The sequence below is a fragment of the Bombina bombina genome, chromosome 1, assembly GCF_027579735.1.
Source record: "Bombina bombina isolate aBomBom1 chromosome 1, aBomBom1.pri, whole genome shotgun sequence".
NCBI classification, from domain to species: domain Eukaryota; kingdom Metazoa; phylum Chordata; class Amphibia; order Anura; family Bombinatoridae; genus Bombina; species Bombina bombina.
In genome coordinates this window covers 536255728-536283025 of record NC_069499.1, presented here as the reverse complement: position 1 = coordinate 536283025, position 27298 = coordinate 536255728, and the positions used below count along the sequence as shown (strand labels likewise).

Below are 27298 nucleotides of genomic sequence, written 5' to 3'. Positions count from 1 at the left end.
GAACCTCTGAATTCGCCAAAAACTTCCTTTAGAAGAAAGCGCAAATTTCTAAAACTAAAGTCTGGTTCCTCCGCAGCTGGAAGTTTAGAGGCAGCAGACTCCGACCCAGAATGTTCATACTCTGAAGTCTTAGAAGGAACTTCATCCTCTGATAACCACATCAATTAATCCAATAAATTATCTTATGTACTCTGGGAAGGAGTGCAATATGTAACCTTTCGCTTGCGTTGGGCAGGGCGAGGCAAAGCATTAAAGGCCGCAGGCACCCCAGTCTGAACTGTGCAGTAACGTCTGGTGAAAAAAAGGCCCCCTCTAGATGGAGGATTAGCAATGCTATGGGAAACTGCATGTGTAGAGAGAGAGAAGACGTAGGGTACGCACCTCACTGGACGACAGCGCTTCAGAGGTGGCATTCCGCACCCCCTTTGACACAGACAGTACAGAGATTTAGGACTCCTCTCTGATAAACCCCCGGTCAGGAAAGAGGGAAAGAAAAATGCGCAATGCAGGACCGTCTCTGCTATGAGAAATAGTGCACCAAACTTGTAAGCTGCACAGCTCCCAAAGTGAAAGCTGTATATTCCATAACAGTGAGCCCATAACATCTCAAACAAAAAAGCAGTATAAAATCCCCACTGTTCAATAATCCCCCTTAGGAGATATTAACCCTTGATTCTATACAGGTAAAAGAAGTCACACTGTGACCCTGTCTTCTTGCGTTATACATGTATAAAAAAATGAAACGATCTTACCAGAATCTATGCCGTGGAACAGCAACACTTGCCCTTCAAGTGTGACAGATAGTAGAATCGCTTCTGACATGGACTTAAGAGAAGCTCGTCAACGCTGATTGCATTTGGAGCTGTTAATATGAGTCTGGATGGTTTCGCAGAAAGACTCTCCCTACATCTCCGGACTCGAACTTTCATCCATGCTCTCACTGAGAGGCTTACAGGATTACTTAAAACTCCAGTCCCATCTCGAAGAGTACTACCCTCCATAAGAGACTACTCTGAAAACTTCTGACACTTCTCTGCCAACCTCCTGTGACAAAAGGCAAAGAATGACTGGGTTTTCTGAGGAAGTGGGGGGAGGTATTTAAGCTTTTGGCTGGGGTGTCTTTGCCTCCTCCTGGTGGCCAGGTTCAGCCTTTCCCACAAGGAATGCAGCTGTGGACTCTTCCCATATTAAGAAGGAAATTGATAAAATAAGTAAATTCGAAAATTTGCAAACACTTGTGAAATTGAAAAAAAAAAAAAAAAAATGAATTTATGCTTACCTGATATATTTATTTCTTTTACGATGACGAGTCCACAGATTTCCTCCTTACTTATGGGATATCGCCTCCTGGTCAGCAGGAGGAGGCAAAGAGCTCCACAGCAGAGCTGCATATATAGCTCCTCCCTTCCCTCCCACTGCAGTCATTCGACCAAAAAGTTAGGAAGAGAAAGGAAAAGCCAAGGAGCAGAGGTGACTGAAGTTTAGCAAAAATAAAAACCTGTCCTAGAAACTGACAGGGTGGGCCGTGGACTCGTCATATCGTAAAAGAAATAAATTTATCAGGTAAGCATAAATTTCCTTTTCTTTTACAAGATATGACAAGTCCACGGATTTCATCCTTACTTATGGAATACAATACCAAAGCTATAGGACACGGATGAAAGGGAGGGACAAGACAGGAACCGAAACGGAAGGCACCGCTGCTTGAAGAACCTTTCTTCCAAAAACAGCCTCAGACGAGGCAAAAGTATCAAATTTGTAAAATTTGGAAAAAGTGTGAAGAGACGACCAAGTTGCAGCCTTGCAAATCTGTTCAACAGAAGCATCATTTTTGAATGCCCACGAGGAAGCCACAGACCTAGTAGAGTGAGCCGTAATAGGTTCTGGAGGCTGCTGTCCAGCAGTCTCGTATGCAACACGGATGATACTCCTCAGCCAAAAAGAAAGGTCGCCGTAGCTTTCTGAGCCCTATGTTTTCCAAAAAAAGAACAATGAAGATGATTGACGAAACTCTTTAGTCGCCTACAAGTAAAACGTCAGGGCACGGACCACGTCCAAGTTATGTAACAGACGCTCCTTCTTAGAAGAAGGATTGGGACACAATGAAGGAACAACAATTTCCTGATTAATATTCTTATTAGAAACAACATTAGGAAGGAAACCAGGTTTGGTACGTAACACCACCTTATCAGAATGGAAAATAAGATAAGGAGAATCACATTGTAAAGCTGAAAGCTCAGAAACTCTGCAAGCAGAAGAAATAGCAACCAAAAATAAAACTTTCCAAGATAATAAACTTAATATCTATGGAATGCATGGGTTCAAACAGAACCCCTTGAAGAACATTAAGAACTAAATTCATACTCCAAGGAGGAGCAATTGGTCTAAACACAGGCTTGATTCTAGTCAGAGCCTGACAAAAAGATTTAACGTCTGGATAGATAAAGCAGAAATCTGTCCCTTTAAAGGAACTTGCTGATAATCCTTTCTCCAATCCTTCTTGGAGAAAGGACAAAATCCTAGGAATCCTAATTACTCCATGAGTAGCCTTTGGATTCGCACCAATAAAGATATTTATGCCATATCTTATGGTAAATCTTTCTAGTAACAGGCTTACATGCCTGGATCAAGGTATCAATGACCGAATCAGAGAACCCTCGCTTAAATAAAATCAAACGTTCAATCTCCAAGCAGTCAGCTGCAGAGAAATTAGATTCGGATGATGGAAGGGTCCCTGAATGACAAGGTCCTGCCTCAATGGAAGCTTCCACTGCGGCAGAGATGACATGTCCACCAGAGCGGCATACCAAGTCCTGCGAGGCCACGCCAGAGCGATTAGAATCACCGAAGCACTCTCCTGCTTGATCCGTGCAATCACCCGGGGAAGGAGAGCAAACGGTGGAAACATATAAGCTAGGTTGAACGACCAAGGCATCTATCAATTCGGCCTGAGGATCCCTGGACCTGGATCCGTAGCTTGGGAGCTTGGCATTCCGGTCTGCCCCACCTGAGAATCAGGGTGGAAAAGACCTCCGGATGGAGTTCCCATTCCCCATTCAAAAAATCCGCCTCCCAGTTGTCCACTCCTGGGATGTAGATTGCTGACAGATAACAAGAGTGAGCCTCCGCCCACCGAATTATCTTGGATACTTCTGTCATCGCTAAGGAACTCCTTGTTCCTCCCTGATGATTGATGTAAGCCACAGTCGTGATATTGTCCGACTAAAATCAGATAAATTTGGCCGATGCCAACTGAGGCCAAGCTTGAAGCACATTGAATATTGCTCTCAACTCCAGAATATTGATGGGAAGTAGAGACTCCGACCGAGTCCACACACCCTGAGCCTTCAGGGAATTTCAGACTGCACCCCATCCTAGTAGACTGGAGTCCGTTGTCACTATCACCCATGAAGGTCTGCGGAAGCACGTCCCTTGGGACAGATGATCCAGCGACAACCACCAAAGAAGAGTCTCGTCTCCTGATCCAGATCTATCTGAGAAGACAAATCTGCATAATCTCCATTCCACTGTCTGAGCATGCTCAGTTGTAGAGGTCTGAGATGAAACCGAGCAAACGGAATGATGTCCATTGCAGCCACCATTAAACCAATTACCTCCATGCACTGAGCCACTGAAGGCAGAGGATTGGACTGAAGGGTTCGGCATGTATTCAGAATCTTCAACTTTCTGACTTCCGTCAAGAAAATTTTCATGGATACGGAATCTATCAGAGTTCCTAGAAAAGGAACCCTTGTCTGTGGAATTAGTGAACTCTTTTCTAGATTCACCTTCCACCCATGAGTCCTTAGAAAGGACAGAACCATATCGTTATGAGACTTTGTCAGATGGTCAGACGACACCTGGATTAGAATATCGTCCAGATAAGGCGCCCCTGCAATGCCCCGCGGTCTGAGAACCGCTAGTAAGGACCCTAGAACCTTCGTGAAGATCCTGGGTGCCGTGGCCAACCCGAAAGGAAGAGCCACGAACTGAAAATGTTTGTCCAGGAAGGCAAACCTTAGAAACTGGTGATGATCTCTGTGGATAGGAATTTGGAGATATGCATCCTTTAAGTCCACGGTAGTCATATATTGACCTCCTGGATCAATGGAAGAATTGACTGAATTGTCTCCAAGGAAACTTGTTTAGACTCTTGAGATCTAAAATGGGTCTGAACGTTCCCTCTTTTTTGGGAACCACGAAAAGATTTAAGTAAAACCCCTGCCCCTGTATTGGGAGGGAATTTTTGAACTCCATTAGATACCCCTGAGACACGATTTCTAGTGTCCAGGGATCCTGAACGTCTCTTATCCACGCCTGGACAAAGAGAGAAAGTCTGCCCCCTACTAGATCCGGTCCCGGATCGGGGGCCGCCCCTTCATGCTGTCTTGGGAACAGCAGCGGGATTCTTGGGTTGTTTACCCTTGTTCCAAGCCTGGTTGGGTCTCCAGACAGACTTGGCTTGTGCAAAGTTCCCTTCCTGTTTAGCGGAAGAGGAGACTCCCTTGAAGTTTCGAAAGGAACGAAAATTACTCTGTCTACCCCTCTGCTTAGATGTTTTATCCTGAGGTAGGAGATGACCCTTACCTCCCATAATGTCAGAAATGATCTCTTTCAATTCAGGCCCAAATAGGGTCTTTCCTTTGAAAGGACTAGCCAAAAACTTGGATTTAGAAGACACATCCGCAGACCAAGATTTTAACCATAAGGCTCTGCGTGCTAAAATGGCAAATCCCGCATTCTTAGCCGCCAACTTGGCGATCTGAAAAGCTGTATCTGTAACAAAGGAATTGGCCAGCTTAAGGGCCTTAATTATATCCATTATTTCTTCCAAATGAGTTTCAGTCTTAAGAGACTCCTCTAAGGCGTCGAACCAAAAGGCAGCCGCAGTTGTGACTGGTACAATGCAGGCCGTCGGTTGTAATAGAAACCCTTGATGAGTAAATAGCTTTTTTAGAAGACCCTCCAACTTTTTATCCATAGGGTCTTTGAAAGCACAACTGTCTTCAATAGGGATAGTCGTACACTTAGCCAGGGTAGAAATAGCTCCCTCCACCTTAGGGATCGTTTGCCAACAGTCCCGAACGGTGTCAGCTATAGGGTACATCTTCTTAAAAATGGGAGAAGGGGAAAACGGGATACCCAGTCTTTCCCATTCCTGTGTAACAATTTTCGAAATTCTCTTAGGAACCGGAAAGACATCAGAGTAAGAAGGTACCTCTAAGTATTTGTCTATCTTACACAACTTCTCTGGAGGTACTACAATAGAGTCACAGTCATCCAGAGTAATCAAAACCTCCCGCAGTAACAGACGGAGGTGTTCCAATTTAAATTTGAAGGACATGATGTCCGAATCTGTCTGAGGTAATGCACTTCCTGAGTCAGACAGTTCCCCCTCAGAGAGGGCCTCCCTATCCCCCAACTCAGATCCCTGGGAGGGTACATCGGAGATAGCCATCAAGGCGTCAGAAGTCGCAGGGACCACATGGGTCTCTGTCCTGCTGTGTTTGCCCTGTAACACTGGCAACTTAGATAAAATGCCTGTGAGAGTGGATGACATAACTGCAGCCATATCCTGCAAAGTGAAAGAAGTAGACGCTGTTGAGGAACATGGCGTCGTTTGCGCGGGCGTTAAAGGCTGTGACGCTTGGGGGAAAAATAGCGGCATACCCTGAATCTCATTGATCTGAGAACATTCTCCAGACATATCTTTATTAGCAAAAAATGTCTCTTTACATTGTAAGGCTCTCGCTATACAAGTGTCACATAAGGTAACAGGGGGTTCCACAATGGCATCCAAACACATAGGACAGGTAGTTTGTTTGAGGTCATCCATAATGATAACGTAAACAAAAAAACAGCTTGGTCAAATCACAGAAAGAATATGTTGTACTGTATCTTTAAAACAGCAGACACTTTAATAATAAAATATTGAATAAAGGATTTAACTGCAACACTGGCAATCCGGAATAAAAACTAAGGCAGAGTGATCTCACTGCACGATGTTAAAAGTTTTCGGATTAAGGCAGAGGGCAATTTTACACTTGCACAATAGGGTAATTTCACATTTGCACAACGTTATAAAGGTTTACCGATTTACTCTTGCAAACTCCAGTGTCACCCCGCCGCAGCTCTGCTGTGGCTCCTACCTGCCTCCTGATTAAAGAAAAACACTGCCACACTGAACACCTAAGTCGCTTGTAGATTCTCCCACAAGCGGACTTAGGGGGCGAGTAAACGCTGCCGGAACCGAGAAAGCTGCGCTGCCAGAGCGCGCAAAAGTAAGTCCCGCCCTTCATTGGCATAACCGTCAAATTCAAAAGACCGCCAAGAACCGTGACAAAATCCCACATCCATCCCCAGCGTCGGCCCGCCCATAATAAATGTATACACAAGCACTTCCCAGCTCTTCTAGATCCCTTACATGTACTAGAGTGTCTGGTAATAGCGTATACTCCTATAAACAATATCCAGTATTTCTAAGTTAATCCGGTCTGCACCCTTAGAGTATCTGGTAACATAAAATAGATCACTATGTATACACAACCCAGTGCTATTAGGTTATGCAAACTGCCCTAATGTTGGGGGAAAAGAATAAAAGGGAGATCTCTCCCAGTATAATAAAGTCAGTACAGTTAGTCTGAGTATAAGTATGTCCCAGAATAAAAACTGCACTTAACTCTGTGCTGAAGGTACAGCACGATAATTTCACAGTATCAAGAGGTCCAATCTTCCTCCTGAGGTCCTGTGAAATAGCAGGGTCATGGTTACAAGCTCACCAGACCATAGACATAAAATGCAGCACAAATATGGGATGCACAGTGAATACAGAAATCCCCCAGTTCCCATAGTCTATAAGACTATTCAGAAGCTGCTCTGTAATAAAAACAGCACACATCGGTACCGTTTGAAAACAAAACTCTTGATTGAAGAATCTAAACTAACACCTCACTTAACCTCTTCCTATCACTAAAACAGGCAAAGAGAATAACTGGACTGGGAGGAGCTATATATGCAACGCTGCTGTGGAGCTCTTTGCCTCCTCCTGCTGACCAGGAGGCGATATCCCATAAGTAAGGATGAAATCCGTGGACTCGTCATATCTTGTAAAAGAAAATGTAATCGTTTTTAGAAAATGTTCCTTTGTAATTCAGTGTTTCATTGCCAATATATTTTATGTAGCAAATGTGTCCCTTCAAAAGTTTTAAAATGTATTGTAAAACTTTATAGGACAAGATTAAAAACAAAACTGCAACTGGTATAAAAACTTCCAGCACTATTTATATGCTAAGTGTACTAAGACTCCTAGGACTCTGCTCTCCCTGTAAAAAATATACTGCTCCCCCAGCAGACCCCAAACCTGTAGCATCTTTTATATATACCTGCCTCGTGCTCTTCCTACTATGAGCAATGCTGTAGCATGAGAAGCCAGCCAGACAATTACAACTTAAGAGAGTATCCACAATCGGAAGTGGATGGAACATGCGGTACAAATTCTGGTTGGTTGCACAATCTGCTGCAGTTATAAAGATAAACTAAAACGTTTCATTTAAATAAACGTTTAATGAACAAGTTATATAAAGAATATTTTAAGACAACAATGTGCAGTGAATTTCTTTTTTTTTTTTAATTATGACAGTTTATAATGAAAGATACCATAAGCAATTTGAAATCTTTAAGTTCTATTTATAAGTCTGTGTGATACTTACAGGTGAGGTTTGTGACAAAGTGTGTCATGACATTTTGAGAATAACAAATTCACATGAAAATCTCTACTGGACTAAAATGGTTTTGCTAGTTGACATAACTTAATGTCATAGCAATTTTGATATGAAATTTCATTTAGACGTTGTACATACCTGGTTTCCCAAGGGCGAGCAGTAAATGCATATGGTTTGGATGTTAATGCTCCTACTGGACAAAGGTCTATAATGTTTCCAGAAAGCTCTGACATAAACATCTTCTCTACATAAGTCCCAACTTGCATTTCATTTCCTCTTCCTGTAGTTCCAAGATCATCTACACCAGCAATCTCACTAGCAAACCTAGTACAATAAACAGCCCATATTAAAATGTTGTAAGAGCAAGTTCTACTATCCCAAACTTGCTGAGATGCAAAACTGACGTTGTGTGCAAGATTGTATTTGTGAAATGTACTTCCCTGGGCATGAGTACCCATCACAGGAAACCCCAATTTTTTATTTTTTTTTAAGCTGCCTATCCCATATTGTCATTGTGGAACATTATCCACATAGGTTCCTCGATTAATATAGGATACATTCATTAGAAGGGCTTTAACAAGAGGGAATAGTAATGAGAAATGCAAGAAAGATACAGTATTTTGTATTACTATGGTTTACTAGTCAGGGGTTAAAAGCTACTAGCCCAGAGGGAAAAAGTTAGTAGTCCACATAATTTTAAAGACAGGAAAAAAGTCAAATTTCTAAGTGGTTCCAGACAATTTCAAGAGAGATAGAGATATATCTATATACAGTTGTGCTCATAAGTGTACATACCCTGGCAGAATTTATCATTTCTTGGCCATTTTTCAGAGAATATGAATGATAACGCAAAAACTTTTCTTTCACTCATGGTTAAGTGTTTGGCTGAAGCCATTTATTATAAATCAACTGTGTTTACTCTTTTTAAATCATAATGACAACAGAAACTACCCAAATGACCCTGATCAAAAGTTTACATACCCTGGTGATTTTGGCCTTATAACATGCACACAAGTTGACACAAAGGGGTTTGAATGGCTATTAAAGGCAACCATCCTCACCTGTGATCCGTTTGCTTGTAATTACTGTGTGTGTATAAAAGGTCAATGAGTTTTTGGACTCCTGACAGATCCTTGCATCTTTCATCCAGTGCTGCACTGACGTTTCTGGATTCTGAGTCATGGGGAAAGAAAAAGAATTGTCAAAGGATCTGCATAAAACAGGAAAGGGATATCAAAAGATATCCAAGGAATTGAGAATGCAAATCAGCAGTATTCAAACTCTAATCAAGAAGTGGAAAATAAGGCATTCTGTTTGATAACATACTGCATTCATCTTGCCATCAATTCTGACCAAATTTCCTGTGCCTTTGTAGCTCACACATCCCCAAAACATCAGCCATCCACCTCCGTGTTTCACAGTAGGAATGGTGTACCTTTCATAATAGGCCTTGTTTACTCCTCTCCAAATGTAGTGTTTATGGTTGTGGCCAAAAAGCTCAGTTTTGGGCTCATCACTCCAAATGACTTTGTGCCAGAAGGTTTGAGGCTTGTCTATGTGCTGTTTGGCGTATAGTAAGCGGGATACTTTGTAGCATTTGCGTAGTAATGGCTTTCTTCTGGCGACTCGACCATGCAGCCCATCTTTCTTCAAGTGCCTCCTTATTGTGCATCTTGAAACAGCCACACCACATGTCCTGTATTTCACCTGAAGTTATTTGTGTGTTTGTTTTTGCATCCCGAACAATTTTCCTCGCAGTTGTGGCTGAAATTTTAGTTGGTCTACCTGACCGTGGTTTGGTTTTAACAGAACCCCTCATTTTCCACTTCTTGATTAGAATTTGAACACTGTTGATTTGCATTCTCAATTCCTTGGATATCTTTTGATATCCCTTTCCTGTTTTATACAGATCCCGCAGATCCTTTGACAATTCTTTTGCTTTCCCCATGACTCAGAATCCAGAATCGTCATTGCAGCACTGGATGAAAGATGCAAGGGTCTGTCAGGAGTCCAGAAACTCACTGAACTTTTATACACACAGTAATTACAAGCAAACAGATCACAGGTGAGGATGGTTGCCTTTAATAGCCATTCAAACCCCTTTGTGTCAACTTGTGTGCATGTTATCAGGCCAAAATCACCAGGGTATGTAAACTTTTGATCAGGGTCATTTGGGTAGTTTCTGTTGTCATTATGATTTAAAAAGAGTAATAATAAATGGCTTTAGCCAAACACTAACCATGAGTGAAAGAAAAGTTTTTGTGTTATCATTCATATTCTCTGAAAAATGGCCAAGAAATCATGAATTCTGACAGGGTATGTAAACTTATGAGCACAAATTATATATATATATATATATATATATATATATATATATATATATATACACACACACACACACACACATATATACATACATACACACACTGTATATCTATCTATATCTCTCTCATTAGACACCTGTACATTTGTTTTTTTTTGTCATACACTTTGAAGAAGAGTATTTGTAAAAAAAAGGGGTCTAAATGTAGTTGTCAAATCCCCAAACCAAATGACAGAAAAGGAAAAAAAAATGTCCAGGGGAAAAAAATAAAAATAAATAATAAAAGTTGAATCACAATTACCTAATACAGCGTGTACACTGTATACAACGAGTCATAATAGTCTTGACAAGAGGTCCAATGTTCTTGTCTTCCACTGCACGCTTTCCATCCAAAAATCGGCTTCTGTCACTACCAAACATCATGGACTGATCCTACAAAACAGGAGCATGTTTAAAAAAACATAAAATTATGCTTACCTGATAATTTTATTTCCATCATGGGGAGGAGAGTCCATGGCTTCATTCATTACTTTTGGAACAATAGAACCTGGTCACCAGGAGGAGGCAAAAACACCCCAGCCAAAAGCTTAAATACCTCCCTCACTCCCCTCATCCCCCAGTCATTCTGCCGAGGGAACAAGGAACAGTAGGAGAAATATTAGGGTATAAATGGTGTCAGAAGATAAATTAAATTTAGGTCCGACCCACCGGAGTTACGGGCGGGAGCCTTAGACTCTCCTCCCCACAATGGAAATAAAATTATCAGGTAAGCATAATTTATGTTTTCCATCTAAAAAGGGGAGGAGAGTCCGCGGCTTCATTCATTACTTTTGGTAAACATGTACCCAAGCTTTAGAGGACACTAAATGAAACCGGGAGGGTAAGAAGGTGAACCCTAATCTGAGGGCACCACAGCCTGTAAAACCTGTCTCCCAAAAACAGCTTCCACAGAAGCAAAAATGTAAAATTTATAAAACTTTGTAAGTGTGTAAGGAGGACAAGGTAGCCGCCTTACAAATCTGCTCCATAGAGGCCTCATTCTTGAGGGCCCAAGACGAAGCCACAGCTCTAGTTGAATGAGCGTGATCCTCTGAGGAGGCTTATGTCCCGCTTTCTCATAGGCCAATCGAATCAAGCTCCTCAACCAAAAGGACAAAGAAGTAGAATAGGTCCTCTGCCCCTTGAGCTTCCCGGGGGGAAAAAAAAACACAAAAAGAATTATTAGTGTTAGGACACAAAGAAGGAACAATTATTTCCTGATTGATGTTACAGTTAGACACCACCTTGGGAAGAAACCCCAAACCGGTGCGAAGAATAGCCTTATCCGCATGAATAAACAGGTAAGGAGGCTCACATTGCAAGGCAGCCAGCTCAGATACTCTGCGTGCCGATGCAATAGCCAACAGGAAGAGAACCTTCCAAGACAGAATCTTAATGTCAATAGAATCCATAGGCTCAAACTGAACCCTCTGCAAACCCTTAAGGACCAAGTTTAAGCTCCATGGAGGAGCAGACTGCCTAAAGACAGGCCTGATTCTAGACAGAGCCTGAACAAAAGATTGATGGTCAGGAATCTCCTGTGCAACAAAACTGATAATGCAGAAATCTGTCCCTTTAAAAAGGAACTGGCGGCAAAACCCTTCTCCAAACCTTCTTGGAGAAAAGACAGAATCCTTGATACCTTCACCAAGGATGCCAAGGATATCTGTGCTTCTCACACCAGGACAAGTAAGTCCTCCACACCTTATGGTAGATGCAACAAGTGACTGTCTTCCTTGCCTGAACTAGAGTCAATCACACTTTTAGAAAAGCCTCTCTTGGCTAAGACTAAACGTTCAATCTACACGCAGTAAGCCTCAGAGAAATGACAGATCCGCAAACCACGTCCTCCATCGCCACGATGGAGCAATCAGGATGGCCGAAGCTCGCTCCTGCTTGATGCACTACACAAATCTCCGCAAACACTTCAGGGTGAAGAGACCATTCCCCCGTATAGAAGTATTGCCTGCTGAGAAAGTTTGGTTCCCAGTTGTCCACACCTGGAATGTGGATCGCTGAGAGCAAGCAGTTGTGGGACTCCGCCCACTCCAAAATCCGAGACACCTCCCTCATTGCTAGGGAGCTCCTCATACCCCCCTGATGGTTGATGTAAGCCACTGAGGTAATGTTGTCGGTTTGGAATCTGAACGACCCCAGAAGAGGACACGCCCTCAGAGCGTTGTAAATTGCTCGAAGTTCCAGAATATTTATCGGAAGGAGAGACTCCTCTCGGGACCATTTTCCTTGTGCCATTCTGGCAAGCTAAAACAGAGAATCCTGAAACCTTTGCGTTCAGGCAAATAATTTTCATATTGGCGTCACAAATAAAAGAATTGGTGACCTTCAATGTCTTAATCTTCTACTGTATCTCGTCGATGGAAGTCTTCCTCTCGACCACATCACACAGGGATTCACACCAATATGTTGCAGCTCCGGAAACCACTGCCGTTTGAAAAACAAACCGTGTGCTGAAAGATTTTCTTTAACATGTTTTTCAACTTTTTATCCATGGGCTCTTTAACCCCTTAATGACCGGACCATTTTTCAATTTTCTTACCCTTAATGACAATGGCTATTTTTAAATTTCTGCAGTGTTTGTGTTTAGCTGTAATTTTCCTCTTTCTCATTTACTGTACCCACACATATTATATACCGTTTTTCTCGCCATTAAATGGACTTTCTAAAGATACCATTATTTCCATCATATCTTATAATTTACTGTAAAAAAAAATACAAAATATGAGGAAAAAATGGAAAAAAACACACTTTTTCTAACTTTGACCCCCAAAATCTGTTACACATCTACAACCACCAAAAAACACCCATGCTAAATAGTTTCTAAATTTTGTCCTGAGTTTAGAAATACCCAATGTTTACATGTTCTTTGCTTTTTTTGCAAGTTATAGGGCCATAAATACAAATAGCACTTTGCTATTTCCAAACCATTTTTTTAAATTAGCGCTAGTTACATTGGAACACTGATATCTTTCAGGAATCCCTGAATATCCCTTGACATGTATATATTTTTTTTTAGTAGACATCCCAAAGTATTGATCTAGGCCCATTTTGGTATATTTCATGCCACCATTTCACCGCCAAATACAATCAAATAAAAAAAAACTGTTACATTTTTCACAATTTTAGGTTTCTCACTGAAATTATTTACAAACAGCTTGTGTAATTATGGCACAAATGGTTGTAAATGTTTCTCTGGGATCCCCTTTGTTCAGAAATAGCAGACATATATGGCTTTGGCGTTGCTTTTTGGTAATAATAAGGCCGTTAAATGCTGCTGCGCACCACACTTGTAATATGCCCAGCCGTTAAGGGGTTAATTAGGTAGCTTGTAGGGTTAATTTTTAGCTTTAGTGTAGAGATCAGCCTCCCACCTGACACATCCCACCCCCTGATCCCCCCCTGACCTCCCTCAAACAGCTCTCTTCCCTCCCCCACCTCACAATTGTCACCACCATCTTAAGTACTGGCAGAAAGTCTGCCAGTACTGAAATAAAAATCATTTTTTATTTTTTTTTATTTATTTTTTCATACTGTCTGCAGTCTGCATCCCCCCTTACCCCACAACCTCCCTGATCCCCCCATACATCTTTCTAACCCTCCCCCTCTACCTATTTGCCGCCATCTTGGGTACTGGCAGCTGTCTGCCAGTACCCAATTTGCCCCCAAAAATAGGGTTTTTTTTACTTTTTAGATGAAAAATATGTTTTCTGTAGTGTAGCTGGGCCCCCCTTAATAATCTACATCCCTCCCCCTCCCAGATCCCTTACTACTCAAAGAAGATCCCCAGGAATCTGCATTAATTATATATTTATTCCGGTCATATTTTGCACCCGCCCCCGCTCCCCCCCCCCGCCGCAACCGCCGATATTGCAGGAACTACTGATGACTGATACCGATCGGGAGCATATACCTAACGGTCCTCCCAGAAGCTGCTCCCACCCACCAACGAATGTGAGATGACTATAGTCCGATGCAGGGAGGGCCACAGAGTGGCTCTTTCTGCATCGGTGGGTAAAATAAGGGATTGCAGTGATGCCTCAATATTGAGGCATCACTACAATCCCTTGTAAGCAGCTGGAAGCGATCATGATCGCTTCCAGCGCTTCTAACAACAGACGACGTACCAGGTACGTCAATTGTCATTAAGGGAATGTTTTTCCATGACGTACCTGGTAAGTCCTCTGTCATTAAGGGGTTAAATGACAAACTATCCTTGAGAGGAATAGTCGTCCGCTTCGCGAGCGTGGAAATAGCACCATCCACCTTATGGACAGTCCCCCACAGCTCGAGCCGAGAGTCCGGAATGGGGAACAGTTTCTTAAAGGAAAAAGGTGAAAAGCAAGAACCTAATCGCTCCCATTCATTCTTAATAATATTAGTCATCTTAACAGGAACCGGGAAGGTCTGAGGCACCACCCTGTCTTCATATACCTTATCAAGCTTAGGAATCGAAGGTTGCTCCGGAAGCTTCAGTTCCGGATGCTCCAGAGTAGCAAGCACTTGCTTCAGCAAAAAGCGCAAATTCTCCATCCTAAACCTAAAGTCAGGCTCCTCCGCCACCGGAGGATGAGATGACACGGACTTCGACCCAGAAGGAGCCTCCTCCAAAGAGTCGGAGTGGGCCTCATCGTATAACGCCTCCGATATTTCCATAGGCGTAGACCACCCTTGGGCAGGGCCGCCCTGATACGCCCTACGCTTGCACTTAGCAGAACGTAGTAAGGCATGGATCACTTTCGATACCGCCATTTGCAGTTGATCAACAAAATCTGACGGCCAATGAATCTCTCCCATAGGAGTAATGGTTGGACCCTGGGGCGCTGCATGTGCACTCGGAGAGGAGAGCAGGGAACGCACCCGACGGAACGGAAAACCCTCAGAGGTGTATGGCTCAGTAGTACTAGACATACCTTTAGTTTTAGATGTCCCAACTTTATCAAGGCATGCGGAACATAGTTGAGCAGGCTGATCCACAAGAACCTCCTCAATAAACAGAGGAATGAGACTTTGTTAAATGTGTCAGAGTCCTCCATAGCTTGCGCTCTTATTACGGACTAGACTAGCTGAATAAACAGGCACCTTTATATCCTCCAATGGCCGGGGCACTCACCACCTCCTATGACCTGTACTACAGAAACCGCTTTATCTCCTATGCTGCTGATCAACAGAGGAAGTGGAGATCAACACACCCAGTCACCTGGGATGCCTTGCAGGACCGCCCCTGCATTAAGAAGAAAACGAGCCAAAACTGGCCACGCAAATACTCCCTGAAGTCAACCTGAAGTTCCACCATTGCCAGAGCCACATCTCGCACATAACGCAGCAATAACACAACAATCTTATGTATAAACCCCCCTGTTCAATAATCCCCTTACTAGGAATACTAGCCCTTGATTCCATAAGATAAAAGGCGCCACACTGTAACCCTGTCTTTTGTGTTATCATTGTGTATAAAAAAATGAAACTATTTCACCAGAATTAATGCCGTGGAACAGGAACACAGTCCTTCAGGTGTGACAGGTAAAAGTATCGCTCCTAACATGGACTTGAGCGCACAAAGCAGGGAGCAAAACTCGTCAACGCTGATTGCTTGTGGAGCTGTTAATACGAGTCAGGATGGTTTTGCAGAAAGACTCCCCCTGCATCTTTGGACTCTAAACTTTCACCCAGGCTCTCACTGAGAGGCTGACAGGACTACTTAAAACTCCAGTCCCATTCAGAAGAGTACTACCCTCCATAAGAGACTACTACAAATCTTCGGCACTTCTCTGCCATCCTCCTGTGACAAAAGGCAAAGAATGACTTGGGGATGAGGGGAGTGGGGGATGTATTTAAGCCTTTGGCTGGGGTGTCTTTGCCTCCTCCTGGTGGCCAGGTTCTATATTCCCAAAAGTAAAGAATGAAGCCGTGGACTCTCCTCCCCTTTAGATGGAAATGGTCCATTATCAAAGTGTGAAAGACAAGCACCCACTATTCTAAAATCATGGGTAACTACAGAACATATTGGCATGTATGTCACTCTTCTCTATGTGGTACTTTCTGCAAGAAACAACAAGGATTTGCAATTTGTCACACAACTGGCAACCTTACAGACTAGAACTGTTAAAAACAATGCATTTGTATCTCAGCCCCCAAATCCCATTGTAAACTATAAGAGAAACAGCCAAGACTGTAATACATGCACAAAAAGTATCTACAATTTGTTTAATGGCACAGATTACCTATAAAGAGCACCCAAGCAAGAATAAACTAACTGCATGATGTGCTCCTATCATTGACATTAGTATTTTTGACTAATATAATCCTTCGGACTGTGACTCTGTTATAACTGGCTTTACATACTATAAATTGACAGCAAGTTATTGGTGACAAACAAGTAGCTGGGTATTTTGTAGTAGCCCTAAAGTTTTAATATAAACTTGTGCTGGGAATTCTACGTTGGAACCAATAGGATGTAAAATAAAATACATTTTTATTGTGACAGCCTGTATCTACATTATTTTTTTCCCCTGAATAAAATTTCCTTAACAGGTTTATTACTATTAATTTAACTTTGTAATTTATTCCATTATTTTACAATAAAAAATTTTTATGTTTTTTGTGCAAAGATACAAAGTTTAGCAACATTTTCATGTTAATTCAGACTATTAAATGGTTTTCACATGAAGCTACAAAAACGTGCACATGGTTTTATATTTTTTTCTCACAAGTATAGAAACTTATAGTAATCTTCATACAAACTAATCCTTCCTATGTTTTTCACACAGGGAAAAGAAAAAGCTCTCTATGTTTCTTTACATGTAGCTTACTTTTCTGTTAATTTACACATATGCACAAATACCGTGTGGCATCAATTTACTGCATTTATTTTTAAACACACAACAAAACATATCTTGACTAGTATTTAGCAAAATATGCGCACATTAACACAGCTCTTTTAGAAACATAGAATTTGACGGTATGTAAGAACAAAAAGGGCCAATCAATGCTAAATTGTTCTTAGGATGGCCTTATGCATGTCCCATATTATTATTATTATTTTACTATCCTTGTGTTTACTACCTCTATTGGAAGTTTATTCCATGAATTCACCACCCTTTCCTCACATTTTTCCTGAATCTGCTACCCTCTAACTTAAAGGGACATGAAACCCAATTGTTTTCTTTCATAATTCAGATAGAGCGTGTCATTTTAAACAACTTACCAATTTACTTCTGTTATCTAATGTACTTTATTTTCTTGGTATCCTTTGTTGAAAAGCATATCTAAATAGGCTCAGTAGCTGCTGATTGGTGGCTGCACATAGATGCCTCGTGTGATTGGCTTACCCATGTGTATTGATATTTCTTCAACAAAGGATATCTGAAGAATGAAGCAAATTAAATAATAAAAGTAAATTAGATAATTGTTTAAAATTGTATTCTCTATCTGAATCATGAAAGAAAATGTTTGGGTTCAGATAGGGCACGCAATTTTTAACATAATTTACTCCTATTGTCAATTTGTCTTCATTCTCTTGTTATCTTTATTTGAAGAAGCAGGAATGTAAGCATAGGAGCCATCCCATTTTTGGATCATCACCCTGGATAGCGCTTGCTGATTGTTGGCTACATTTAGCTACCAATTAGCAAGCACTACCTAGGTGCTGAACTAAAGATGGGCCGGCTCGTAAGTGGTCTTGTTGATTGCGACAAGATCCACGCTATTACGGGCCAAAAAAATTCTTAAGGACGACCAACTTTCTGGGTACGTTGTGGTTGTTGTGGGGCTAATTTTGCTGATGCAAAAAGTATTTTAGGAAAGATACTGGGACAGCAGTTAGTATCCCCGGTGATTACATCTATTTCCACAGCATGACAAACAAAAAGGGAATTCAATTAAAGGAAAATAGTGTTTCTGGCATATATTAATTTTAGCTAAAGTTGCAGAACTAAACAAAGTTATCCTAGCAGCCATAAAAGGAAAGAAACATAATTTATGTAAGAACTTACCTGATAAATTAATTTCTTTCATATTGGCAAGAGTCCATGAGCTAGTGACATATAGGGGATATACAATCCTACCAGGAGGGGCAACGTTTCCCAAACCTCAAAATGCCTATAAATACACCCCTCACCACACCCACAATTCAGTTTAACGAATAGCCAAGAAGTGGGGTGATAAAGAAAGGAGTAGAAAGCATCAACAAAGGAAATTTGGAAATAATTGTGCTTTATACAAAAAAATCATAACCACCATAAAAAGGGTGGGCCTCATGGACTCTTGCCAATATGAAAGAAATGAATTTATCAGGTAAGTTCTTACATAAATTATGTTTTCTTTCATGTAATTGGCAAGAGTCTATGAGCTAGTGACATATGAGATATCAATACCCAAGATGTGGATCTTCCACTCAGTCACTAGAGTGGGAGGGAATAAAAATAAAAACAGCCATATTCCTCTGAAAAAATTAATCCACAGCCCAAAAAAAAAAATAAGTTTATTTTCATTTTTGAAAGAAAAAAAAACTTAAATCACAAGCAGAAGAATCAAACTGAAACAGCTGCCTGAAGAACTTTTCTACCAAAAACTGCTTCCAAAGAAGCAAATACATCAAAACGGTAGAATTTAGTAAATGTATGCAAAGAGGACCAAGTTGCCGCTTTGCAAAACTGATCAACTGAAGCTTCATTCTTATAAGCCCACAAAGTGGAGACTGATCTAGTAGAATGAGCTGTAATTCTCTGAGGCGGGGCCTGACCCGACACCAAATAGACTTGATGAATCAAAAGTTTCCACCAAGAAGCCAAGGAAATAGCAGAAGCCTTCTGACCTTTCCTAGGACCAGAAAATAAAACAAATAGACTGGAAGTCTTCCTGAAATCTTTAGTAGCTTCCACATAATATTTCAAAGCTCTTACCAGACCCAAAGAATGTAAGGATCTCTCCAAAGAATTCTTAGGATTAGGACATAAGGAAGGGACAACAATTTCTCTACTAACGTTGTTAGAATTCTCAACCTTAGGTAAAAATTGAAAAGAAATCCGCAAAACTGCCTTATCCTGATGAAAAATCAGAAAAGGAGACTCACAAGAAAGAGCAGATAACTCAGAAACTCTTCTAGCAGAAGAGATGGCCAAAAGAAACAACACTTTCCAAGAAAGTAGTTTAATGTCTAAAGAATGCATAGGTTCAAATGGAGGAGCCTGTAAAGCCTTCAGAACCAAATTAAGACTCCAAGGAGGAGAAATTGACTTAATGACAGGCTTAATACGAATTAAAGCCTGTACAAAACAGTGTATATCAGGAAGTATAGCAATCTTTCTGTGAAATAAAACAAAGAGCAGAGATTTGTCCTTTCAAGGAACTTGCAGACAAACCCTTATCCAAACCATCCTGAAGAAACTGTAAAATTCTAGGAATTCCAAAAGAATGCCAGGAGAATTTATGAGAATAACACCATGAAATGTAAGTCTTCCAAACTCTATAATAAATCTTTCTACAGACAGATTTACGAGCTTGTAACATAGTGTTAATCACCGAGTCAGAGAAACCTCTATGACTTAGAAGCGTTCAATTTCCATACCTTCAAATTTAAGGATTTGAGATCCTGATGGAAAAACAGACCTTGAGATAGTAGGTACGGCCGTAACGGAAGAGGCCAAGGCGGGCAACTGGACATCCGAACCAGATCTGCATACCAAAACCTGTGTGGCCATGCTGGAGTCACCAGCAACACAAAAGACTGTTCCACAATGATTTTGGAGATCACTCTTGAAAGGAGAACTAGAGGCGGGAAGATGTAAGCAGGATGATAACACCAAGGAAGTGTCAGCGCATCCACTGCTTCCGCCTGAACATCCCTGGACCTGGACAGGTATCTGGGAAGTTTCTGGTTTAGATGAGAGGCCATGAGATATATCTCTGGAAGACCCCACATCTGAACAATCTGAGAAAACACATCTGGATGGAGAGACGACTCCCCTGGATGTAAAGTCTGGCGGCTGAGATAATCCACCTCCCAATTGTCTACACCTGGGATATGCACCGCAGAGAGACAGGAGCTGGATTCCGCCCAAGCAAGTATCCGAGATACTTCTTTCATAGCTTGGGGACTGTGAGTCCCACCGATTGACATATCACAGTTGTGATATTGTCTGTCTGAAAACAAAATGAACGGTTCTCTCTTTAGCAGAGGCCAGAACTGAAGAGCCCTGAGAATTGCACGGAGTTCTAAAATATTTATTGGTAATCTCGCCTCTTGAGATTTCCAAACCCCTTGTGCTGTCATAGATCCCCAAACAGCTCCCTAACCTGAAAGACTCGCATCTGTTGAGATCACAGTCCAGGTTGGCCGAACAAAAGAAGCCCCTTGAACCAAACGATGGTGATCTATCCACCATGTCAGAGAGTGTCGTACATTGGGATTCAAGGATATTAATTGTGATATCTTTGTATAATCCCTGCACCATTGATTCAGCATACAAAGCCGTAGAGGTCTCATGTGAAAACGAGCAAAGGGGATCGCGTCCGATGCTGCAGTCATGAGACCTAAAACTTCCATGCACATAGCCACTGAAGGGAATGACTGAGACTGAAGTTGCCGGCATGCTGCGACCAATTTTAAACGTCTCGTCTGTTAGAGACAGAGTTATGGACACTGAATCTATCTGGAAGCCTAAAAAGGTAACCCTTGTCTGAGGAATCAAGAAACTTTTTGGTAAATTGATCCTCCAACCATGTTTACGAAGAAACAACACTAGTTGATTCATGTGAGATTCTGCAGTACATAAAGACTGAGCTAGTACCAAGATATCGTCCAAATAAGGAAACACGGCAATACCCTGTTCTCCTATTACAGATAGTAGGGCACCCAGAACCTTTGAAAAGATTCTTGGAGCTGTTGCTAGGCCAAATGGAAGAGCAACAAATTGGTAATGCTTGTCTAGAAAAGAGAATCTCAGAAACTGATAGTGTTCTGGATGAATCGGAATATGAAGGTATGCATCCTGCAAGTCTATTGTGGACATATAATGTCCTCGCTGAACAAAAGGCAGAATATTCCTTATAGTCACCATCTTGAAAGTTGGTACTCTTAAATAACGATTCCAAATTTTTTCAGATCCAGAACTGGTCTAAATAAATTCTCTCTCTTTGGTACAATGAATAGGTTTGAATAAAACCCCAAACCTTGTTCCTGAGGAGGAACTGGCATGATTACCCCTGAAGACTCCAGGTCTGAAACACACTTCAGAAAAGCATGAGCTTTTACAGGGATACATGAGAGAAAATAAAATCTTCTCACAGGAGGTCTTACTCTGAATCCTATTCGATACCCTTGAGAGACAATGCTCTGAATCCAATGATTTTGGACAGATTTTATCCAAAAATCCTGGCAAAACCTTAATCTGCCCCCTACCAGCTGAGCTGGAATGAGGGCCGCACCTTCATGCAGACTTAGGGGCTGACTTTGGTTTCCTAAATGGCTTGGATTTATTCCAATATGAGGAAGGCTTCCAATTGGAAGCAGATTCCTTGGGGGGAGGATTGAGTTTTTGTTCCTTATTCTGAAGAAAGGAACGAAAACGGTTAGAAGCCTTAGATTTACCCTTCGGTTTTTTATCCTGAGGCAGAAAAACTCCTTTTCCCCCCAGTGATAGTTGAAATAATAGAATCCAACTGAGAACCAAATAAAATTATTACCTTGGAAAGAAAGAGATCGTAATCTAGATTTAGATTTCATATCAGCATTCCAAGATTTAAGCCACAAAGCTCTTCTAGCTAATACAGCTAAAGACATGGATCTAACATCAATTTTGATAATATCAAAAATAAAATGATTAGCATATTGCAGTAAGCAAATAATGCTAGATATGTCAGAATCCAATTCTTGTTGCGCTAAATTCTCCAACCAGAAAGTTGATGCAGCCGCAACATCAGCCAAAGAAATAGCAGGTCTGAGAAGATGACCGAAATATAAATAGGCCTTCCTTAGATAAGATTCAAGCTTCCTATCTAAAAGATCCTTAAAGGAAGTACAATCTTCCATAGGAATAGTGGTACGTTTAGCAAGGAGTAGAAATAGCCCCATCAACTTTGGGGATTTTTTTCCAAAACTTTATAGATTTTGCTGGTAAAGGATACAATTTTTTAAACCTTGAAGAAGGAATAAAAGAAGTACCTGGCTTATTCCATTCCCTAGAAATCATATCAGAAATAGCCTCAGGAATAGGAAAAATAGGAGAAACCACAGGAGGTTTAAAAACAGCATTTAAACATTTATTAGACTGAACGTCAATAGGACTGGTTACCTCAATATCCAAAGTAATTAACACTTCTTTTAATAAAGAACACATATACTCTATTTTAAATAAATAAGTAGATTTGTCAGTGTCAATGTCTGAGGAAGGATCTTCTGTCTCAGATAGATCCTCATCAGAAGAGGATAAATTATTATGTTGTTGGTCATTTGAAATTTCATCAGCTAAATGAGAAGTTTTAAAAGACCTTTTACGTTTATTAGAATGTGGAAATGCAGACAAAGCCTTCAGAATAGAATCAGAAACAAATTCTGTAAAATTTACAGGTATATCATGCACATTAGAAGTTGAAGGAACTGCAACTGGCAATGTACTATTACTGATGGAAACACTATCTGCATGTAAAAGTTTATCATGACAACTATTACAAATGACATTCGGAGATATAATTTCAACACTTTTTTTTTTTTTTTTTTTAAACAAGCTTTGATTGTTTTTGAAAACAAATTATGCATACAAAGTAGACACATCTTTACATAAAACTTCTGTTTGTACAAATATAAATAAAGACAGAGACTATGTCACTTAAGTATATAACAAACAGCATATTAACAACCTTTAAATGCATACTATAATAAACGTTTTTGTTAAGCAAGCTTGCTATGGGTTTTAATTTTTTCCAATTTACTCTTCATTCCTATATATTTACTATGTTAAACAGACAAACAAAACAACAAACGAAAAGAGAAAAAAAAGGGGGGGAGGGTTTCAGCTGAGGGGGGGGAGGAGGGAAGGGGTAAGGGGAGTTGTATGGTGTGTTTCTTATATTACATCTTTCGGGTCTTGCATGTTCACAAGCCTGTGCCCCTCCATGTGGCTAACATCATCTCGTGTGTGCCTATCTGATTAATTCTAAAGTAGTGGAATCTTTCCAATATAAGAAGCTTGTCTACAGTGTGCTCCCATTCCTCCAGAGTTGGGGTTATCCCCGATTTCCACTTCCTGGGTATCAACTTTTTAGCTCCTGTTAGCATTATTAACATTAACGCTCTAATATGTGGTGTTTTGACTACCGGTAGATGGAAAAGAAGGGTCGCCTCTCGGTTGTTTTGTATAATAATGTGCAGCTTGTTTGACATGTGGTTGATCACTTCCTGCCAAAAGTCCTTTATTTTTGGGCACTCCCACCATATGTGCAGGAGCGTACCATGTTCGCCACAGTCCCTCCAGCACATAGGAATATTTAAATCACCCGCTACAAACACTGGGCCTTTTGCAAAGTCCAGCAAGGATTTGGCAAATAGTTTGTGGAATGTATGTTGGTTATTGTTTGGTGCATATATAGAAGCCAGTGTGATTGGGTGTTCATATAGAGTACCTGTCACAATGATATATCGCCCATCTGGGTCTCTATCCGTGTGCATATTTTTGAAGGGGACCGAGTGATGGATCAAGATGCCAACTCCGCATTTTTTTGAGGGGCCAGATGCCAGATAAGCAGAGGGATATTGTGTGTTATGCCATTTAGGTTCTTTGCCTTTTGTAAAGTGTGTTTCCTGAAGGAAAAGGACATGACTGTGTAAATTTTTTAGGTCCCTAAAGGCTATGGACCTCTTCCCTGGGCTATTTAGACCCTTGGCATTAATAGTGGTGAAATTAAGGCTGTGTGTTTGAAATTTGCTATCTTGGGTGCTCATCTCCACGAGTATAGTGGAGGGGGTAGGTCTGGGGAAGGGCCGGGTAAAGGTGATGAAAAGGGGAAAAAAAAAAAAAAAGAAGAAGAAAACCCTATATAGGTTTAACAAAAATCACGATCAGTGCGGGCGTCTATCACGCCTGTTGGTTAGTTAATACTGTATATATCTAAAATATCTTGCACTGGGTGTTTTGTAAGGCAATATGTATACAATGAAAAGGAATAAGAAAAAATAAATAATTAAATAAAACTTAGTAAATAAGAATAATTTACCAATGCAGTACCAACAATACAATAAGAGTTTGCAAAAAATTAAGTAAAGAAAAAGAGTAACAACAGGAGTAACAATTAACAACAAGAACCTTGTTAACAACTGTGAGGGTAGTAATCCGTGAGTGTATGCAACATATTAAGAGAAAAGGATAATTCCCAGGACCTTTAGGGAACGATCCCGGGGTTTTGTGTGGCCAACTATACCCAATTATAAAGGAAATAAGCTAGAATGAAGGAATGACACTATGTTTTGGGGGGGGGGGTTTCCCTTTTTTTTTTTTTTTTTTTTTTTATTACTCTATGGGGGTATCTATTGTGGCTAAAACGAAACAGGTCGACTCCTGAGGGATTTGGCTTAAGGCTTATAGGAGACATTACTTTTCAGGTATTTTTTTAGATATTACATTAAAGAGCATTAGATATGGATAATTGAGTGTATTCACCGATCTGTGAGGTGAATCATTATTCTGGGCCTGGGTATCAGATATATGGTAGTTAGACATATTCATAAACAGGTTTAAAAACACATAATACCAGGGGAAAAAAATTATGACACTTCCACGAACGTAGGCCTGTTCACCACCAGTTACAAATGATAACATCTAAGAGGTATAATCTGAACATTGTGGGAGTGCAGTAAATTGTGGTATATAATATAGCTAGTGTTAACCAGCTAAACCACAAAGTATAGGTCAGGATCGTGGCGTTAAGTGTATGGTATATAACAGTTCAACTAGTGTATCCCTGCAAACATCAAAAGGTTATTAAAGATAAAACAAACGTATAACTTGCATTTCTCGTCCTATAAAGATGAAGGCTGGTGTCCAGTGGGGAAACTGTCCGTTCTGTATTCAGAGCTGTTCTTTGCAGTTATTCTCCATGTATAGCATATGGTATCTGAAGCACTAGGACATGGTAACCTCTCCCAACAGAGTGGTTCAGCTTGAGTGTGTCCAGGATTAGACACTTAGTGCCCCGCGCTGGTGGCCCTGTTAATCAAGGCCATATGCTTTCGTAGTAAGAGCCTGTAAAAAGAAGTTACATGGATCCTGTTAGTTCTTGGATTGATCGGTTGATGAGATCCTAGTTGCATCTTCTGATCTGCCTCCAGGGTTGCCCCTGTTTCGAGGTAAAGCAATTTCTGTGTCAATGTCTGCCAAAAAGGCTTGTAAGTCTGAGTCTGGTCTGTAGATTAGAGTCTTATTATTAAGAGTGACTATTAGAGATACTGGGAATCCCCAACGGTATTGGATCTTGCGGTTCCTAAGCTGTTCTGTAACATGGGCTAGTTCGCGCCTTTTCTGTAAGGTGGCTGGTGACAAATCTGAAAACAATTGCAATTCAGTACCTGCATGTTGAATAGTTTTCTTAGACCTTGCACAGCGCATAAGCTCTTCTTTGTCTTTGAAATTAAGGAATTTTATTATAATGTCCCGTGGGGGGGCCTTAGGTGGTGGTTTAGGCCTCAGAGCACTGTGTGCCCTTTCCATTTTAATCTCTGTCGAGGATGGTGTGTCTTTTATTGTGCAAAACAGGTTTTGGAGGTATCCTTCAATGGCGGGGGGGTGGACAGACTCAGGGACTCCTCTAACCCTTACATTGTTTCGGCGACCCCTATTATCTAGGTCTTTTATTTTGTCCGACAATGACTGTATGATTACTGTATGATCCTGTAGCGTAGTGGAGTTAGTGTGTACTGTGGCATCCATGGTGGCCTGTGCCTCTTCTACTGCTGTGACCCTGCCCTCTAAAGTGCTAATGTCTTTACACAGGTCCTGGAATAGACTTCGCATTTCTTGCATGACATTATGTACATCTTCCTTAGAAGATAGGTGCAGCAGGTCCTTTTTAGTAACATTAGCGTGTAGCTGAGCCTCATCAAGAGCACTTTGTTCTTGGGTTGTGGGTTGTATTGTCTCCATACTCTCTTTATTTGGTGTCACTTGCTGCTCTAATGGCTTTAGGAATTTATTTAAAGGTTTTTGTGTAGTTTTCTTTTCAGCTTTATGTTTTTTTTTGTTGGGCATTCCCCACTATTGAAAGGGAAAGCTTGGGAGATATAGGGGGCAATGCTTTGGTGAGGGCAAAGTAATAGGCAGCCGTAGGGTTAATGTCTCAGTAGGTAAAGTTGTATAGTCTGTCTTGGGAGATACCAGGCCCTGCTATTGCTTGCTATTTAAGTATTGGCAGTTCTGAGCCCCTGTTTCTTTAGTGTAGTACTGTGATGCAGTGTTTCTACGTAGGGCACCGTCTATCCCAATCACTCTCTCAAGAGCCTGCAATTTAATTTTGGTCTGCCTTGCAATTTGCCGTCAGGCCGTGGATGTAATCTGCCTCTTGTGCGCAAGCGGCCTTGTTTTTAGGAGATGATATGGCAGCGTTTTGGCATCTACTCTAGCATAGCCCTGTGCTTCCTACTCATTACGCGTATGTGAGCGTCGGTCAGAACGGGCTTAATCAGCAGCGGCTGTGTGTATTAAGGTGCGATTCTTACCCGCTCTGGGCGCGCGGCTGCAGCAAGCTCTATGCTTGTCAGATCTGTTGCTGTTCTGCACCTTTCTGTATGTGTGGGCCGCGGTGCTGCGATGTATCCGTTCTGTCTTTGTGTCCGGGGCACTGGTGCTTAGTAGAGCCTGAGGTGTACAGGTCTCTATGATGTGCCGACTGGGCCTCCTTCTCCAGTATCAGGTCAGTGTCCGCTCTCGTTTGCTGATGCGAGTCAGTAGCTAGACAATAAGTAGCCGAGTTGTTTCAGGTCAACCCCCAAGCATAGAAAAATATTTTATAGGGTTTAGTTGGCCATATATATTTGTTGCATAGCCTCAGGGACTTGGAGCCGATCTATAGTGCGGCCATTCCCCTGCGTGGACAAGCTCCGCCCCCCAATTTCAACACCTTTACAACAAATGCACTTAGCTTTGGTAGAACCGATGTCAGGCAGCAATGTTCCAGCAGAAACTTCTGAGACAGGATCAGATTGGGACATCTT

At 41.2% G+C, this 27298-nt stretch overlaps 1 protein-coding gene across 1 annotated transcript in view; it reads right to left on the bottom strand.

Annotated features, from left to right (window-relative positions):
• The window catches only part of NDUFS1 (NADH:ubiquinone oxidoreductase core subunit S1), a 219565-nt gene that overhangs the window by 165283 nt on the left and 26984 nt on the right, over positions 1–27298 (bottom strand). The window contains exons 7-8 of the mRNA XM_053698653.1: positions 10346–10476; positions 7860–8045 (exon numbers count right to left, since the gene is read on the bottom strand). Coding sequence (XP_053554628.1) covers positions 7860–8045; positions 10346–10476 — 317 coding nt within the window. The remainder of the gene's footprint in view (positions 1–7859; positions 8046–10345; positions 10477–27298) is intronic.